General features: G+C 42.6%; 1 protein-coding gene across 3 annotated transcripts in view; it reads right to left on the bottom strand.

Annotated features, from left to right (window-relative positions):
- Positions 1-10,276: 10,276 nt before the first annotated feature.
- LOC121009181 (discoidin domain-containing receptor 2-like) overlaps positions 10,277-20,442 on the bottom strand; it is a 78,334-nt gene continuing 68,168 nt past the window's right edge. For all 3 annotated transcript variants that reach the window (XM_040442102.1, XM_040442104.1, XM_040442105.1), the window contains 8 exons: positions 19,927-20,084; positions 19,639-19,834; positions 17,381-17,625; positions 16,292-16,413; positions 12,216-12,413; positions 11,561-11,795; positions 11,330-11,479; positions 10,277-10,612 (listed from right to left, as the gene is read on the bottom strand). In XM_040442102.1, the coding sequence (XP_040298036.1) occupies positions 10,472-10,612; positions 11,330-11,479; positions 11,561-11,795; positions 12,216-12,413; positions 16,292-16,413; positions 17,381-17,625; positions 19,639-19,834; positions 19,927-20,084 (1,445 nt within the window). In that variant the 3' untranslated portion in view covers positions 10,277-10,471. The remainder of the gene's footprint in view (positions 10,613-11,329; positions 11,480-11,560; positions 11,796-12,215; positions 12,414-16,291; positions 16,414-17,380; positions 17,626-19,638; positions 19,835-19,926; positions 20,085-20,442) is intronic.

The following is a 20,442-nucleotide window of genomic DNA, read 5'->3' as shown; positions in this document are numbered from 1 at the left end:
AAAGATCTGGGAATGTCGTGTGTTGTCTTGGATGAAACAGACATGGGCTACATGGTAGTCTTTTGAACAGGCTCATGGGTTGGAGACACAACAGTCTCTCTTGTAGTAGATTGGTGGACACAATCAGGATGGTTCTCATGCCCCTAAAAACCAGAAGCATGAGTACTTGATTGTCGCCCCTAATCTACTGCATATGACCCTTGGATTCATTTCATTTCAGGTGTGTTTGTAGACTCTGACGATACCTGGGGCACTGGTAGACATACATACAGTTTAATATATGGTGATAATTGCAACCAAGAGACCAGGTGCCCCTAGTGCCAATAGTTAGCAGTGCCTCTGATTCATTTCCTACACCCTAGTTTGCTTGCCCTTCACAGTTTCTCACCACTCTTTAAAGTTTAGTATGCAGCCAGTGTGAGTTGTTCTGTCCATTCATGGGCTCCATAGAATCCTAATGGGCATCCTCCATGGTATGTATGCAACTGGCCTCTATGTTTATTCCATTTACCCCAGTTAATGGAATCAGTGGAGGTCCATAACAAGGTCCATGGTACTGCTTCCAGAGCACTGCTAGATGCCCATCTCAATTTTAGGTCTTAGACGGGAGTCCCTAATGCAATTAAAAAAAATTAGTTGTTGTGGACCAGACAATGGCTTTAATATCCATCTTCAATGGTCCAATCTTTAATTGAAAAAAGACAAATATGGAATTCAAAAGTAGGAGGGGGTGATATCGATAATGCAAAGGTTATGGAACCCCTCAAATTATACAGTGATAGAAAAGAATATGTGCTTGCTGAAGTCAGATAACATCCTGGTACCATAGCTTGAGGGACCTGAATCCTAGTCAGTCCTTTGACGTGTACATATTGTGCCATGTTAACAAAACGAACGGGTTCAGCCTTGAAGGCAAACTGTCAAGTGTACATGGTTTAGGGTGTTTGTCTGAAAGCATAAGACACATCAGGCACCAAGCTGGAAAACAAGAACGCCTGACTTACTGAATTCAGTAGCAACAAGTACAGTAAACAGATATATCAGTAAGTAACCGGTGGGTGTCCACAGAACCCAACAAAACTCTTGGCCACTGGTTCAAAATTTCCAGGGCTTCTTCAGAAAAATTCCATTAGCAACCGCACATTGGACCACACCATTGCCAGATAAATAAAGTACCATCCAAGTTGAAAGCATTTTTGGGAGTGATTAAAGTATGAGACACGATGTAACTCAAAATCAAGGCAAACTTTTTGGAACTTGAGTTCTGGTCTTGAGTTCTATGTTGACCCAGCATGTATGTGTACTCCAACCTGCACTTCACAAACCCCAATCCTGGCCATTACCTCCCCCCTCCCACCCCCCATAATCTTGATGATTGCTCTGGTTCTCTTCTTGATGGTGATGGCTATGGTTATTGTGGGCCTGTGTAGTACTTTTGGTCGCTATCTACACATGTATGGGGCAGGCATACACTCTGACTAATGTCGTCATATGGGCATCGGGGTTCAGATTACAGGTTTTCGCCGCTAGTTACACCGGAATCCTGACTTTCTTGTAAATCCTTACTCAAGATGTTTTTTTTCTACTTTGTTTTTGTTGCATTGAATAACTTGATGAGATTGATGGGCGTTCAGGAATTTAGACTGAGGACAATGAGCACAATGCTTACACAAGTCTTAACCATAATACAACTACAGAGGTGTAATTTTGTAAGACAACCTTTCGTTGAGTTAAAACCACCCAATGCTTTAATTCTCTACAGCATTCCCATACAGGCTCATGGTGACCCAAAAGTCATGTCCCTCTTACCAACCAGCTGAGGTCAAAAAACGCAAATAGGTTCCAGACCTTCTCATCGTGGGATGTCCAATTAGGTAGTGACAAGAACTTGTAACGGATCTCCTGGCACCCCGACTGGGTACCTCCGTTGATGGATGCTCCTAGTGCTTCCCGATGACTCCAAGTACTCCACTCAACACCATAACCACCACAGGAACAAGGAACAGGAACAGCTCTTACAAGAGCTAGGGGTTATAGCCAGGGGAGTATACAGCGTATAGCAATCTCCACACACATGAGACGAGGCTCTATGTTGAAGGTAAAACAGGAAGTCTTTAATGTGTTATTTTTCAGCCTTTTATGCAGGTCTCCTAGCAAGGGACACTCCCCCTGGGGCCCTTGTAGAAGACTGTGACAGTTTATATTTTAGCCAATCACATGCATTTACAGTATTGAAACCTTCCCAGCAATTGTACACAAAACCCCCTTCCCTCTGTCTGTAACGCAATCAACAAAATACAATGGGCATTGTCTTTGACGCAATCAACAAAATACAATTACCAAAACACATTAGGCTCTGCCTGTGATACAATTACCAAACATAATAAACTAACTTAATCACTCACAGGCAGAAAACACACATTTTTTCCCAAAACACAGAAAACATCTCAAAACCCCACATATCCCCATAATTTATATATCCATGGATAGCTCTGATCTGGGTGAACAACATACCTAAAAATCACCCAGATACGAGCAGGGGTTCCCAAATTCCATGGAAGTCACATTTGGCCGACCGCAAGCATGGCTTTCCTGCCCAAAACAGTTCCACAGATTTAAGCTGTGCGGCCGCTCTGTCTTCTCCTTCAAAGTGAGTACATGGGCCATAATCCTGAGGCAAGAGGCTGGCAAACAGGCCCCTCCAAAACCCAATGGCGAGGTTATTTTCGCCACACATCTCCCCCTCCAAGGGAAGACTAACCAGATACCTGACCTCACGCCGGTCGGTACCTGAGTTAGTCTGGCAGTCCACCCACAACCAAATACTGGACCTGTTGAATTTGGTAGCCTGTTTCTGTCCAGTGAGTCCACCAAGGTTATGTTGGTAACTGGTACTGCCGTCTCTGTGTTGCTCCCTGGCTTGGAGTGGAGGTTGCTTTGTGGGCAGGGATCAGCGGTACTCTGCCCTGGCTAGTCTGTGGGGAGTCAGGTTCTGGACAAGAGGATAGGGAAGGGCAGAGGCAGACTGCGCTCTGTCCAGATGCCAGCTCATCCGCTGGGATGGGGTCAGGGAATCCTACCCCCAGGACCTTGTTGTAGATCGGCTGTGGAGAGGAGGAATCGCTTACCTCCTCCTCCTGGCATTCCTGCGGGGTTGGTGGGGGATCTGTATCGGCTGTCCAGTATCCCGGTAGGCCTGGTGCAGAGACCGCGGTCCCATCTGTACCATCGGAGTTAGGGGTGCTGTCCCCCTGTGGTTGGGGAGAAAGACCGATTGTCTCTTCTCCCTTTACAACACACTGCTGCTGGGGAGTCAGACCAACTGTCTCGACTCTCGGTAACGCTGTCTGGTGCTGGGTAGTGGGTACGACAATCTCCACTCCTAGTAATGCTGGTTGCTGCAGGGATGGGGGACCGACAATCTCCTCTCCCTGTGATCCTGTCTGCCGCTGGGGAGAGAGACCGGTTTTCATCTCTCCCTGTAAGGTAAGCTGCCGATGGGGAGTCAGACCGACTGTCTGGACTCCGGGTAACGCTGGCTGTATTTGGGGATCTAGGCCGGCTGCCCGGCATCCCTGTAGGGCCGGTGGAGAGACTTCCGTCCCATCTCTACCTGCCGTCGGGAGGTCTTCCCAGAACCAGTCGATGAAGTTCCCTACTTTAGGAGTTGGTAGGGAAGCAGGGGGTATCGTCGCCCAGTCTTCCCAGTTATAGGAGGGCAGATCTGGCTCTGCTTGTCGGGTAGGGTGGGGATAAACAGAGCTGAGCAGGTGTTGGTAGGTCTGCTCCAGCTCCCACTCCCTTGTTACCAGGTGGGTCATGTCTTTGCTCACCTCCTATCCGTCAGCATAAACATGCATGCCCATCCGGTAGTCGTAGATGTCCCAAAACCTAGACTCCTCCGTGCTGCCAAGATCAATGTCCTCCTCCAATGCCTCCCATAGTAACCCAGGTTCATTATAATCCTTCCCTTTAGGTAAGTCGTGCTCGGCCGTCCAGGGGGAATGTTGAATGACATGCCACCTTAGGGCCCGGTAAGCGTCCTCTAGCCAAAGCTCCTTACATACCAGGCTCTGGAGCTCTGTTACCCACTCGTCCAGGGGCTGCTCTCCCAAGAGACCCATCCGCATCGCCCCACGCTTCTGTAGCCGCTGCTCATAACTGGGGAGACTCTCACCTCACCGCCGCTGGCCATTTTCCAGGGCATCATACCAGACTTCCTTTCTGTCTGCATCCCTGTAGTCCGCAGCTGCCTCCTCCTCCTCGTCATGGAACGCTGTCCGAAGACTAGTTGATTCCATCCTGCTGTATCCCGGGGTGCTGTACGGATACTACCGTTGTCCTCAATTTTGTAAATCCACGAACGGTGTCTCCGAGCTGCTTCTCCTCTCACTAGGAGGCCATCCCACTGCTGCCACCACTGTAACCCCGACTGGGTACCTCCGTTGATGGATGCTCCTAGTGCTTCCCGAGGACTCCAAGTACTCCGCTCGACACCGTAACCACCACAGGAACAAGGAACAGGAACAGCTCTTACAAGAGCTAGGAGTTATATCCAGGGGAGTATACAGTGTATAGTAATCCCCACACACATGAGACAAGGCTATATGTTGAAGGTAAAACAGGAAGTCTTTAATGTGTTTTTTTTCAGCCTTTTATGCAGGTCTCCTAGCAAGGGACACTCCCCCTGGGGCCCTTGTAGAAGACTGTGACAGTTTATATTTTAGCCAATCACATGCATTTACAGTATTGAAACCTTCCCAGCAATTGTACACAAAACCCCCTTCCCTCTGTCTGTAACGCAATCAACAAAATACAATGGGAATTGTCTTTGATGCAATCAACAAAATACAATTACCAAAACACATTGGGCTCTGCCTGTGATACAATTACCAAACATAATGGGGTAACTTAATCACTCACAGGCAGAAAACACACATTTTTCCCAAAACACAGAAAACACCTCAAAACCCCACATATCCCCATAATTTATACATCCATGGATAGCTCTGATCTGGGTGAACAACATATCCAAAAATCACCCAGATCCGAGCACGGGTTCCCGAATTCCATGGAAGTCACATTTGGCCGACCGCAAGCATGGCTTTCCTGCCCAAAACAATTCCACAGATTTAAGCTGTGCGGCCGGTCTGTCTTCTCCTTCAAAGTTAGTATATGGGCGATAATCCTGAGGCAAGAGGCTGGTAAAAAGGGCCCCTCCAAAACCCAGTTGCGAGGTTATTTTCACCAGAGAACTTATGAGAGGTGGCCATGGAGTTGCAGTCATAGCAGTGGGGGCTACTGGGCTCAGCTGTCAGAGAGTGCCAAAATGGCACCTGAAGAAGCACAGATTTGGAGACCCTCGATTTCCCCCTTAAAGCCCTATGCATTTTAAGTTAATTCCACCTTATTATGTGAGAGTCTCTTTGAACCCCTAGACAAGATCCAAAACCCACTATAACAAGATAGCTTCAGTTAGCTTCATAGAAAAGTTCTTTAAAAACATTTCCAAAAATAGTTGGACATTCACATTACCTTTTGTGATATTTGGGTTGTATGGAAACTATTGATCAAAAAGAGGGAAGTAAGTGACAATTTTATTGGTCAACATCTCAAGAGGTTACCCAAGTCTGTTTTTGGGATCTTAAGTATTATGGAAGAGTTAAGAAGAGAGGGACTTCTGTACAAACTTTAAGATGGAACCCTTCTCAGATTTCACCTTTCTAGACCTTCATGGGCTATCTGATCGTCATCGATAAAAATGCAAAAAGTTCATATACTCTTGCAATACACTTACCCTGGACCTTACCCATTCCTACATGAGAGGCCATCTTCCCAGAGACCCAACTGTATGATGACTCTCAGGAACATAAAATGTTATTCTGAAAAGTCATCATGCTTGCTCCCCCATCAGGTGTTCTTCTGGCGGTCCATTATTGGGACTAATTTTGCCCAATGCCAGACTATAAAGAAGTTTTTGATTTTGAAGACCACGTTTTTGGTTCTCTGATATAAACCTCTCATTAATAGAACAATAGGGCATGATGTGGACGCAGTGAGGAAATAAACCAGAGAGACCATACAAGATTGTCCACAGATCAGGCTCATTTATTTGGCAATACAGATTTCATTGCACTTCAGTCCAGTCTGGCTACAGGTACATATAGATTCATTATCTACAGGAGTGACAGTAGTACAGTATTTAAAAAAAATGACACAGACCCCCTACTATCCCCACACCCTTCCCCCACCCCATGTTCTAGGTCATAACATTGCTCCTCATTATAACATTCATGTGTAAGACAATAACAAATAAAATCCAGTGTGGGAGAAAAAAAAAATTAGGCGTTCAATATACAAAAAAATGTGAGAAGACACAAGAAGCAAAACCAGAGAGATGGAGCATTTAGGGAAGGGAGGCGATGAGACTTTGATTACCCACCACCATCTTACACACTTAGCCACCATGATCATCAGTTATGGCTTGCAAAATCCAGTAAGGCAAGTGATCTCTCTTTGAGATGCTCAGTGCCTCATGTGTCAAGATATATATATATATATATATATATATGTGTCCTCCAAGGAAAAACTAAGTCAGAATGCTCGGAAATGCTTCTGTGAACCCCTAAGCTCTCCTATTAACACTACTGTAAACACAGCTCTATGAAAGCTAGAACTCATTGAGGACCAGGCAATTCAAGATCAAAGAGACCCAACGGACATCCAGTCTTGTGTCCGATGGACTCCATGCTCCACATATGATGTTTTGATTCTTGTGACCCAAGAAGCATAGGTGGCCAGAATAAAACTGTGGTTCTAAAAAACCCAAGGTAAAGTTGGGAAAATATTTGGGGTGTATTATTGATGGAGGGAGATGCTAGGAACGTATTGGTACCAGGTCTCACTCATTCTAGATCTAGTTCTAGACTAATCATGGCCATAGACAAGATGTTGGTGGAGTCCACCATTTTCAGCAGGAACCATCAACCATCTAAGGCCACTGGTGACAAGGGTCCCACTGTATGGGGTTTTCTTTGGTTTACCCCAGAGATAAGTAGCATCAGATGCATCTGGCATCCGCTTATCCCATGTGACAACCATCTCTGGTTCACTCTATGGAATATTCCTGTACACCATAGATCCTATAGTGCAAATGAGATATAACCAAACGTGCAGTGGCCACATAGCAAATTGCTCTATTCTTAGGGATGTGTGACTAAAGACACCTGCTGTTGGTGGTCCAGGGTACCTCTGCCATTGACCATCCATCCAAGCCTGACAACTTCCCTTCTTGGTTGCCCTTTATCCATTTATTGTAAACCAATATTCTGACGTCCCTCAGTATGGTGGCAATGCCGAGCCTCAGCGCAATATTACTTTGGGTTGGTGTTTTTGTAGTAGTACCAGCGGCCTAGCTATGGGGGTACACATAGGCTCTGTTGGTTGAGGGAGCTATATGCCCTTATGCCACATAAGGATACACCAGTATTATAAATGGCATATGGTAGGTGGGGCCCTTGTTACAGATTTTGCATTGGAGCCCAGAAGCTTCAAGCTAAGCCAGCCACAAGTTGCTCTCAGCCTCCACAAGCCATGTTGCGCCATCCATTCCATAGTGCTTAGTGGTACAGTCATCTATGGTACCTTCTGGCCTATGATGGAGATCCACAGATATATCCAGATTTACAAGGGTGTGCATATGTGTATATGAGTGAACCCGACCGTGAACTAGGGCCAGTCAGAGCGTAACTTGTGGCCAAGAAACAATGTAACAAACCGGTTCATTAACAGACCTCATTACTCATGATCAAACAGGCGGTACCACATTTTTGGGACAATGTCCAACCCTCTAAATCTCCAAATTGAAAGTCCTCCAAAACGACGTTAAAAGATACGTCTACACATACTTACGTCTGATGCATATTGCCATGTGCCCATTTCACAGATTCACCTGGTTCATTGCCAGGGCTACGATGTACGATCCCATGTACAATCCCAAAAATGCAGAAATTTAACCATCCCAGCTATTGTGGGATTATAATGGGATTGGTTGCCAAGATGTTCTTGTTTGCACATGAATGCAATAGTTCAGGGAGGGATAAAGGTTCATTGATGAAGAGCTTACCCAGACCAAACTTAGGATTACTTTGCTAGACAAGCCCAGATTTCAATAGGGAGATGTTCTTCACTTGTATTGACTGACATGGTGATGCTTCAACTTGACCTTTAAAAACTCCCATAAAGAAGATATAATATGGCAACTGATGGTCTCTTGAGCCAGTATCTCCACCATAGTCATATGGGCATGTCTTAGTAGAGTTGGAAGATGGCAACCATACCATCTGTAATCTTTTGGGTTGGAAATCCCATCATCTTTCTACTACACAGATAGGTCATGGGAATGGTATGGAGTGGAAATACCAATTGACTTATGATTGAAAGGCTGTATGGTTCCAAACAGGTCATCCATTAGACCATTCACTCAACTGTAGATGCTGTCTCGAGACTGGCTTCTGGAATCCACTGGCCCTACAAGGATTATTCCATGTCGGCCACTGAAGTAAGTGACCGGCCATGGATGGGCCACACCAGGGGCCCTCTGCTATGGCTATTTGAGAGATTTCAATCCTATCAGATCATGACAGGCAAAGCAACAGTTACAACCAAGGTGATTTAAAAGGCAGTTCCAGTTAATATCGATATTGGCATCAATGGAAGAGTAAAGACTTATAGTACAAAAACTGTAGCACAGATTTCATATTCTCATTGACCTGGGAGGATCTTTCTCCTGTTGCTCTTTGTCTCCCCCTGCTGAGCAATGCACGAGAAGAGCCATTTCAGGTGACATTGGTAGGGGAGGATTTAAATCTGAGAGCAAGATACAATTTTAATTAGTGGAGTTATAATAATTACAAAAATTATGGAATTATAAAAAATAAAATAACTGATCGACCCACAGAACACTCTATACCCAGCCATCCCACGTGCTCAGTTAAAGCACAAATTTTGCAGTCTGTCGCATATCTATCCTGTACAATGTTTCACAAAACCAAACAAAGAAAGGACTAAGCTACATTTTTTACAAAAATTGTCACGACTGTTTAAGAAACGCTTTGACATACAGCCAAAAATCCAATATTGGCTTCATCAGCAGTCTACTAAGTGCACGTTAGTACCACCCAGGCTGGTTACAAGGGGGGGTAATTACCTACAGACTGACTGGAATGGCTGCTCCGAATGGAAATTTTGGGATTTGAGAGACCTCAGTTTGGAAAACAGGGGCATCTAAGCTTTAGGCCTCAAGTCAAAAGAGGAGGGCAGCATGAACCTCAAGATAATCCCTCCTCACCCATTTTATGAATAGGAGGAGACGTCTGCAGTCTTACAATACCCATTAGGACAGTCAATGGGGTCAATCTGAGTTGAGGCCCTCTCTCCATTAGTTTCTACTATGGTACATATAGCCTTGAATGAATTTATAACCAGATCTGTACAATTACAACACATTCAGTCCATAAGGACAAAAGTGGCACACTATAGCCATGAAAAGGGACACTCTCTTCCCCAATGGAGAAGGTTGTGCCACCACCATCTCTGCTTCTTCTTGAACTGGTCTCAAGACCCTCACTGCTTAGTTGTCCACTGACATAGGTAGCAATACATATTACAAATCCAAATGAATAAGGAGAGCTCAAGGGTGAGTTAAAATGAGGGGGTCGGCAAAACATACAAGGATTAGTCTAGGGAATGGTTAGATGAGCCATAAACTGAACATCAACATCGAAGACAGTCAAACAAGTCCTGTCATGTGACTATATTTATAAATTTATCTTTCTATATTTACATTCATAAAAAAAAATCCCTAAAAAGTGGGGACATGAGCAGACGGAGCACTCCCAAACGCACCATATATCTTTTGGGTGGTAGCATCTAAGGTGGCTTCCAAAACTCAACTGTCTTAGTTGGTCCCATCACACAAAACTGACTCCTTTCAATTATTCTCTAAACTACTTCCACCTCAAGATAGCAAGGTTTTGGATCTGTGTCATGGCAATATGATCACCCAATAGATGGACACACACCCCATACACATATATATAGATATATACACACAGAATGTAGTGGTACTTTTTTCAGTGGGAAACTGTCCTACTTCTCACATCTTATTTCCAGTCCTCAATCCCAGCTGGTTTCTCCCCTTCTGGGGAAGTGCAATGTTACATCTTCTACCCCCTCTGGAGTCAATTGTCTTGACATCTCAAGGGGCTTGGAACTCTTTTAGAGACTGAGGGTTCCGGTGGGGTCCCAGGAAGTCTACCAGCGCCTCAGGATAACATTATCTCTTGGTCCTTCTACAATCTACATCTAGATAACTAAAGGCCACGTCCAGTATAGCTCCAGATGAGTCGGTTACGACAAGAGCTTGCCTCTTCAGGGTCAAGTGTTTCTCGGAGTGTTCCTTGTACACAGATTACACAATGGAGTCCAGTTGTTCTATCAGGAATTGGTGGATGGTCTCAAACGTGGGTCGATCTTTGATGTCTCTGCTCCAGCATTTCATCATCAGGTCGAATATAGGACTTGGGCAGAGAGGTGTCTGAGAGAGATAGATCTAAAAAACCAGAGACAACAAATATCAACATGGAGACATCTCGGCCTAAGAGCTAATGAGATTCATAGGTATAAATTATGGTGATATGGAAAATGCTGGTATAACCTGGGTATCTCCTGTATATAATTCTATATATACAGCTGGTATAAGTTATACATCTTCTGTATATAGTGATATGTACAGCTGGTATAACCTGGGCATCTCCTGTATATAATTATATATGTACAGCTGGTATAAGTTATACATCTTCTTGTATATAGTGATATGGACCATGCTGGTATAACCTGGGTATCTCCTCTATATAATTATATATATACAGCTGGTATAAGTTATACATCTTCTGTATATAGTGATATGTACAGCTGGTATAACCTGGGCATCTCCTGTATATAATTATATATGTACAGCTGGTATAACCTGGGCATCTCCTGTATATAATTATATATGTACAGCTGGTATAACCTGGGCATCTTGTATATAATTATATATGTACAGCTGGTATAAGTTATACATCTTCTTGTATATAGTGATATGGACCATGCTGGTATAACCTGGGCATCTCCTGTATATAATTATATATGTACAGCTGGTATAAGTTATACATCTTCTTGTATATAGTGAGATGGACCATGCTGCTATAACCTGGGTATCTCCTTATCTAATTTTATACCTATAGCTGGTATAAGTTAAGCAGTTTGATATGGTTCATGTCATTACCTGACGTCCTTGGTCCCTGAAGAACTCCCCAGTATTTTCGATCACCTGCTCATCTGACAGGACGCTGTACGGTTGCTCCTTACAGAGGGTGAACATCTCCCATAAGGTGATCCCGAACGCCCACACGTCACTGGAAGTGGTGAACTTTCCCTAAGAACACAACACAGATCAGGATTCAGAATGGAGGACTCCCTCGGAGTATAAGACCTCAGTTCTGTGTCAATCACTTACTAATAGGATACTCTCCCAGGCCATCCACCGAATCGGCAGCACCGCGCGCCCCTGGATACGGTAATAATCTCCGCTGTATAAATTCCGGCTCATTCCGAAATCTGCTATCTTAATCGTGTGACTGTTCCCCACCAGGCAGTTCCTCGTGGCCAAATCTCTGTGTACAAAGTTCAGGGAGGCCAAGTACTTCATCCCGGCAGCGATCTGCGTGCTCATGTACAGGAGGTTGTGGAGGCTGCGGGTGGAAGGCACAGGGGGGCATTTACTTATGACCTGATTGGGGCAGTAGAAGTCCAATTCAAGACCCCAGTGCTGCAATGCAGGAGGCCTAACAGCTGATCCCCTATGGCTGTAGCCCATTCTGATTCTTGCTTTGGGGCCACTTGTAGGACCTTGCAGTTGGGAACCTATAATGCAAATTTAGGACAGACAGAGGCCGGACATTTACGTCCATGCCCATTCCTATGGACAGGCATCGCCATATTCATAAGCCCATCAACAAGCGAGGGGGAAATGACCAAAAGGTCACGATGCCCATTTCTGCAACACAAGGCGGGAAGCAGTGCAGGGAGGGGCAATAATACATGGCATGAACCAACCAGGGGGGCCCCAGATAGGGCCCCTCCTTGCTGTATGTCTGCCCCTTGTCCCTTACCTTACAGACGGAATATTATTGGCAGTGGTGAACTGGCTGCGGATCTCCCTCTGGGACAGGAACTGGTTAAGATCTCCATTCTCCATGTATTCCGTTATCATACAGAGGGGGTCGTCCCGGACGCAGACGCCCAGCAGGCGGATGATATTCGGGTGCTTGAGCCTGGAGATGATCTTTATCTCTTTCAGAAAATCATTTCTGTTAAAGAAAAAACACAACAATTGGATTTTTTTTTACATCAAAGCTGATTTTAAATATTTTAAAAATCCATTATACTGGATGTAGTCTGCAGTGTAAAGTATGGTGGCTTTATTTTGATTGCCAAAGGTACATCCAGGGTCATGTCAAAAAAACATACAGGTGTGACATGCCATTTGTAAAGCTGGCCATATACAGTTGCAAGAAAAAGCATGTGAACCCTTTGGAATTATATGGATTTCTGCACAAATTGGTCATAAAATGTGATCTGATCTTCATCTAAGTCACAACAATAGACAATCACAGTCTGCTTAAACTAATAACACACAAAGATCTGAATGTTACCATGTTTTTATTGCACACACCATGTAAACATTCACAGTGCAGGTGGAAAAAGTATGTGAACCCCTAGACTAATGACATCTCCAAGAGCTAATTGGAGTGAGGTGTCAGCCAACTGGAGTCCAATCAATGAGATGAGATTGGAGGTGTTGGTTACAGCTGCCCTGCCCTATAAAAAAACACACACCAGTTCTGGGTTTGCTTTTCACAAGAAGCATTGCCTGATGTGAATGATGCCTCGCACAAAAGAGCTCTCAGAAGACCTACGATTAAGAACTGTTGACTTGCATAAAGCTGGAAAGGGTTATAAAAGTATCTCCAAAAGCCTTGCTGTTCATCAGTCCACGGTAAGACAAATTGTCTATAAATGGAGAACGTTCAGCACTGCTGCTACTCTCCCTAGGAGTGGCCGTCCTGTAAAAATGACTGCAAGAGCACAGCGCAGACTGCTCAATGAGGTGAAGAAGAATCCTAGAGTGTCAGCTAAAGACTTACAGAAGTCTCTGGCATATGCTAACATCCCTGTTAGCGAATCTACGATACGTAAAACACTAAACAAGAATGGATTTCATGGGAGGATACCACAGAGGAAGCCACTGCTGTCCAAAAAAAACATTGCTGCAAGTTTACAGTTTGCACAAGAGCACCTGGATGTTCCACAGCAGTACTGGCAAAATATTCTGTGGACAGATGAGGCCAAAGTGGAGTTGTTTGGAAGAAACACACAACAATATGTACCTAAAATGAATAGAATATTGGTAAATAGACAATAATATGGAATTAATAAGGAATGGTAATATGCGGCTATAATAACATCTAATAGTAAAGTTTAAAAGACAGTCGAGTTCCTGGCCAAGGAAATGATGATTATAATGTTTAGGATATTGGGGCAAGGTCTATGAATAATCCAAAATCCAATGGAACACTGATAGAGTGAAAGAGCAATGCTTTCGTTGCAGTGAGTGTAATATGCGGCGTCCCGCTTATACTCACTGTTCGGTGATTGTTAGTGTGGATTGCACTGCTGTGGTTCCGGTTCTCTGTGTCACCCAATAGTTGTTCCCAGGTTGTCTCCGCCACCAGTTTATAGGGCTCTGGTCACCGCTCCGTACGATAAAAGAGCCGATGTCCTCCAAGCCTATGTTTGCCTGCTTCCACGCTGGATTGACTTTGCGGTCGCAAAATAAGGATGTGCTTGTTCTCTGGTTTGGAGAGGTTCAAGCTCCTGATGTATCAGCGTGCCAGGTTCTCTTAGAAGATGTTCCGGTTGTATAGCGTCAGCCTGGAGAAAATTCAACACTTGGTGTAACAAAGGTTCAAATGGAGATAAGCTGGGGGTCTTGGATCAAACGCGTTTCGGGGCTTCACGTTGCCCCTTCCTCAGTGATGAACAATCCCCCTTACAAAAGACCTTTTTATGTAAAAAGTTCTGCTGATTTTTACATAAAAAGGTCTTTTGTAAGGGGGATTGTTCATCACTGAGGAAGGGGCAACGTGAAGCCCCGAAACGCGTTTGATCCAAGACCCCCAGCTTATCTCCATTTGAACCTTTGTTACACCAAGTGTTGAATTTTCTCCAGGCTGACGCTATACAACCGGAACATCTTCTAAGAGAACCTGGCACGCTGATACATCAGGAGCTTGAACCTCTCCAAACCAGAGAACAAGCACATCCTTATTTTGCGACCGCAAAGTCAATCCAGCGTGGAAGCAGGCAAACATAGGCTTGGAGGACATCGGCTCTTTTATCGTACGGAGCGGTGACCAGAGCCCTATAAACTGGTGGCGGAGACAACCTGGGAACAACTATTGGGTGACACAGAGAACCGGAACCACAGCAGTGCAATCCACACTAACAATCACCGAACAGTGAGTATAAGCGGGACGCCGCATATTACACTCACTGCAACGAAAGCATTGCTCTTTCACTCTATCAGTGTTCCATTGGATTTTGGATTATTCATAGACCTTGCCCCAATATCCTAAACATTATAATCATCATTTCCTTGGCCAGGAACTCGACTGTCTTTTAAACTTTACTATTAGATGTTATTATAGCCGCATATTACCATTCCTTATTAATTCCATATTATTGTCTATTTACCAATATTCTATTCATTTTAGGTACTTATAATGTATTGTATTTTATTCCAATGATATTCTATTGACTTTTAGATAGTTTAGTCCATTGTATTTTATCTCAATTATTATTAACGTCCAGCCATACTAATAAATCTGTTAATTCAGTCATTAGCATTGTTTCTATTTTATGGTTCTGCCTATAGTGTGAGTGCCCAGTATACCATTTTATATTGTTTTACTTGTAAAGGAGGGGCGAATCCTTTTTTACTGCGAGCACCTCCATCTGTGGCCTCATTCACTCTTGTGCGTCTCATAACATTTACTCTAACACAACAATATGTGTGGAGAAAAAGAGGCACAGCACACCAACATCAAAACCTCATCCCAACTGTGAAGTATGGTGGTGGGGGCATCATGGTTTGGGGCTGCTTTGCTGCGTCAGGGCCTGGACGGATTGCTATCATCGAAGGAAAAATTAATTCCCAAGTTTATCAAGACATTTTGCATGAGAACTTAAGGCCATCTGTCCACCAGCTGAAGCTCAACAGAAGATGGGTGTTGCAACAGGACAACGACCCAAAGCATAGAAGTAAATCAACAACAGAATGGCTTAAACAGAAGAAAATACACCTTCTGGAGTGGCCCAGTCAGAGTCCTGACCTCAACCCGATTGAGATGCTGTGGCATGACCTCAAGAAAGCGATTCACACCAGACATCCCAAGAATATTGCTGAACTGAAACAGTTCTGTAAAGAGGAATGGTCAAGAATTACTCCTGACCGTTGTGCACGTCTGATCTGCAACTACAGGAAACGTTTGGCCGAAGTTATTGCTGCCAAAGGAGGTTCAACCAGTTATTAAATCCAAGGGTTCACATACTTTTTCCACCTGCACTGTGAATGTTTACATGGTGTGTTCAATAAAAACATGGTAACAGTTAATTCTTTGTGTGTTATTAGTTTAAGCAGACTGTGATTGTCTATTGTTGTGACTTAGATGAAGATCAGATCACATTTTATGACCAATTTGTGCAGAAATCCATATCATTCCAAAGGGTTCACATACTTTTTCTTGCAACTGTAAATGAAACCTTCCAATGTCGGCGGGTTCAGACAACCTTCCAATGTGTATGGAGTCCTCCCAACTATAGTCCGACAGTTGATGTTGGGTGAGATTCATTCGTTCTCAAAGTGTCTTTCTTCCCGCTTCCTAATCACTACATATGCATGCTTGGCCTGGCCAATCATGCATATGTATGGGAGGATCGGGAGTGATAGCTGACAGTTATCTCATGTGTATGGTCATATCCCAAGATCTCATAGATGTTCTGCATAGTGCAGGTCCTGAGGTGAGGAGCATAACACACCAAAGAGATCATCCCTGTGTCATGCTCTGCCCCCGCAGACCCTGCATGACCCACTGTATCCTTCTGCAGTGCTCCTTTAATGATGTACCTGGCGGTTTTGGTGACGTTGGCTCTCAGCATCTTCACCGCCACTAGAACTGGTTGGTTGCTGCAGTCACTTGAGGACATCTCCAGGAAGTCTTGAAGCCCTTCCACCTCACACAGATGAACCTGGAAGATGAGAGAATGCAGCCCATATGTGGCATAAAGTTCATCAAGAACCACAACAACATCTTGTGACATGTGATATTCAGTTGGTTATCTCGGGGTATGAACCAACGAAAACGCACATCATATCGCACATATCAGCTATAAATTATAAACGGTCTATATCTGCTTCCTGAACCATTTCCTCCTCTGTTGTCAATCATATCTCAGAATCAAACTCCCCCTCCGTCCGATAAAGCTAAACGGCAGTGTAAATGTCAATTAAATGTGAGGCAAGTATGGTATATAGCACTGATTTAGACTGCATTAGGCTTACAGACACACTATGATATATTTCTCTATTTTCCCTACATTAACCTGGTTCTTCTAGTACAAGGAAGGTGTCCTGTACTCTCAGCAGCATAGGTGATTCCCCTGCAAAGGCTTCTAGGGAGAACTATACTGCAAATGCAGTTATATATTTCTCTAAAAGTTTTCATTAGAAGTTTGGTGAGTTTCATAGTTTTATAACTCAGTAAAACCTTCATCAGGGACACAATACACCTTAGCTGCAACAGTGCTATCTGCAGGCCAAACAATGCCTTACACATTGTTGCAATGAAATAATGTATAGACTGCATTAGGATTACAGACACACTATGATATAATTCTCTATTTTCCCTATATTACCTTGGTTCTCCTAGTACAAGGGAGGTGTCCTGTACTCTCAGCAGCATAGGTGATTCTCCTGCAAAGGCTGCTAGAGAGAACTACACTGCAAATGCAGTTATATATTTCTCAAAAAGTGATCCTTAGAAGTTTGGTTAGTTTCATTGTTTTATAACTCAATACAAAAAACTTCATCAGGGACACAATATACCTTAGCTCCAACAGTGCCATCTGTCGGCCAAACAATGCATTACACATCATTACAATGAAATAGTGTATTGTTGAATTCCACATGGAGGATGTATATAAGGGGGTCCTCTACCTCTCCAAACTGTCCTTCTCCCAGTTTTTCCTTGAGCCGTAGTTGGTTGCGTGGAAACTCTCCTACGCTGATGTCCTTCTTCGTGAGTGAGTCCACAGTGAGGGCCGGCACAGCGTACATATTATTCCCGGTCACTCCCTGAAGGTTAACAATGTCAGTTTCTGCATAATGAGGGACACTGTTCTGGAAGCCTTGATGTGGGGTGGACTTGGTCAGATCAGGCTCTGCATAGTCACCACTGCAGGCTGCAAATAAATGTGACATCTCAATATTTAATGCTGAATCTACACAATTGTATACCTTATACCACTGATACTATTATAATAGTCATATTGTACATAGGAGCAGTATTATAGTAGTTATATTATTGTACATAGATGCAGTATTATAGTAGTTATATTCTTGTACATAGGAGCAGTATTATAGTAGTTATATTCTTGTACATAGGAGGCAGTATTATAGTAGTTATATTCTTGTACATAGGAGGCAGTATTATAGTAGTTATATTCTTGTACATAGGAGGCAGTATTATAGTAGTTATATTCTTGTACATAGGAGCAGTATTATAGTAGTTATATTCTTGTACATAGGAGGCAGTATTATAGTAATTATATTCTTATACATAGGAGCAGTATTATAGTAGTTATATTCTTGTACATAGGAGCAGTATTATAGTAGTTATATTCTTGTACATAGGAGGCAGTATTATAGCAGTTATATTCTTGTACATAGGAGCAGTATTAGAGTAGTTATATTCTTGTACATAGGAGGCAGTATTATAGTAGGTATATTCTTGTACATAGGAGGCAGTATTATAGTAATTATATTCTTGTACATAGGAGCAGTATTATAGTAGTTATATACCTGTACATAGGAGCAGTATTATAGTAGTTATATTCTTGTACATAGGAGCAGTATTATAGTAGTTATATTCTTGTACATAGGAGCAGTATTATAGTAGTTATATTCTTGTACATAGGAGGCAGTATTATAGTAGTTATATTCTTATACATAGGAGCAGTATTAGAGTAGTTATATTCTTGTACATAGGAGGCAGTATTATAGTAATTATATTCTTGTACATAGGAGCAGTATTATAGTAGTTATATACCTGTACATAGGAGCAGTATTATAGTAGTTATATTCTTGTACACAGGAGCAGTATTATAGTAGTTATATTTTTGTACATATGAGGCAGTATTATAGTAGTTATATTCTTATACATAGGAGCAGTATTATAGTAGTTATATTCTTGTACATAGGAGCAGTATTATAGTAGTTATATTCTTATACATAGGAGCAGTATTAGAGTAGTTATATTCTTGTACATAGGAGGCAGTATTATAGTAATTATATTCTTGTACATAGGAGCAGTATTATAGTAGTTATATACCTGTACATAGCAGCAGTATTATAGTAGTTATATTCTTGCACACAGGAGCAGTATTATAGTAGTTATATTCTTGTACATAGGAGGCAGTATTATAGTAGTTATATTCTTGTACATAGGAGCAGTATTATAGTAGTTATATTCTTGTACATAGGAGTAGTATTATAGTAGTTATATTTTTATACCTAGGAGCAGTATTAGAGTAGTTATATTCTTGTACATAGGAGGCAGTATTATAGTAATTATATTCTTGTACATAGGAGCAGTATTATAGTAGTTATATTCTTGTACATAGGAGTAGTATTATAGTAGTTATATTTTTATACCTAGGAGCAGTATTAGAGTAGTTATATTCTTGTACATAGGAGGCAGTATTATAGTAATTATATTCTTGTACATAGGAGCAGTATTATAGTAGTTATATACCTGTACATAGGAGCAGTATTATAGTAGTTATGGTCTAGTAGATAGGGGCAGTATTATAGTAACTGCATTATTGTACATAGGAGGCAGTATTATAGAAGTTATATTGTTGTACATAGGAGTAGTATTATAGTATCTATATTCTTGTACATAGGAGCAGTATTATAGTAGTTATATTCTTGTACCTAGGAGGCAGTATTATAGTAGTTATATTCCTGTACATAGGAGCAGTATTATAGTAATTATATTCCTGGACAGTATTATAGTAGTTATATTCTGGTAGATAGGGGCAGTATTATAATAGTTACAGTACTGTACATAGAGGCAGTATTAGAGTTGTAGTTGGTACAGTCCTTTCCATCATTCTTTTGTTTATAGATAAACCACCATTGGTGTCCTGAAGATATATTCTACAGGAGGGAATCTCATGTTGTATATTACGCACCTGAATCCTCGGCACTCTGGGACAGTTCAGGTAGTTTGCGTAGTGGTTTGGTTGGCTGTTGATAGTCAAGATCAAGAGGGAAGATTCTCTCATAAGTGGGGTTGGACTGATGGATCTGTGTCTGGTTGTTGCCAATAGTATAACTGTAGAAGGACAATCGTACAGTGGCGTCTTCTTCCAAGATTCGACGTGGAGCCTAAAAAGTATGAACAGTATTATGTCATAATTAGAAGGAAATTCAGGAGCTCAAGGATCTTCTGATACTACTGCCGACCCCAAGGACTTTACCTTCTCTAGTCTCTTTTGTATATATTGTTTCCACAGGATTAGGACTATGATAATGAGAAGTAGAAGGATTATGGCCACCAAACAGCCAATCAGAACAGAGGTTTTTGGCTCGTTCGGTTTGTCCAGTGGTCTGCTGATGGTGAATGGGAAAGTCGTTTCTGGAAAAGGAAATGGACAGTTTATGGTTAGTGGTGGTCATAGTCTGGTAGGTGGACTTTCCTAGGTCAAATTGCCTTGGTCAAATGCCTAGAATGTTAGTGTTGGTCATTCGCATTTATAAGTGGGCATGTTAACATAATGTTGACTTCTTAATTAGATTACTGAAGGTTGGCCATGATGGAGGTTTGTGTTGATGGCTGAACAGCTGGTGGTTGGCATTGATAGAGGTTTGTGCTCATGGTTGGACAAGTTATTATTGGTCATGATGGAGGTTTATACTCATGGTTGTGCAACTAGTGGTTGGCCATGATAGAGGTTTGTGTTATGTTTGGACAAGTTGTAGCCGGCCATGATAGA

This window comes from Bufo bufo, chromosome 8 (genome assembly GCF_905171765.1).
Source record: "Bufo bufo chromosome 8, aBufBuf1.1, whole genome shotgun sequence".
Lineage (NCBI taxonomy): Eukaryota > Metazoa > Chordata > Amphibia > Anura > Bufonidae > Bufo > Bufo bufo.
The sequence above is the reverse complement of the archived record's forward strand: the minus strand, read 5'-3'. Positions and strand labels throughout refer to the sequence as shown.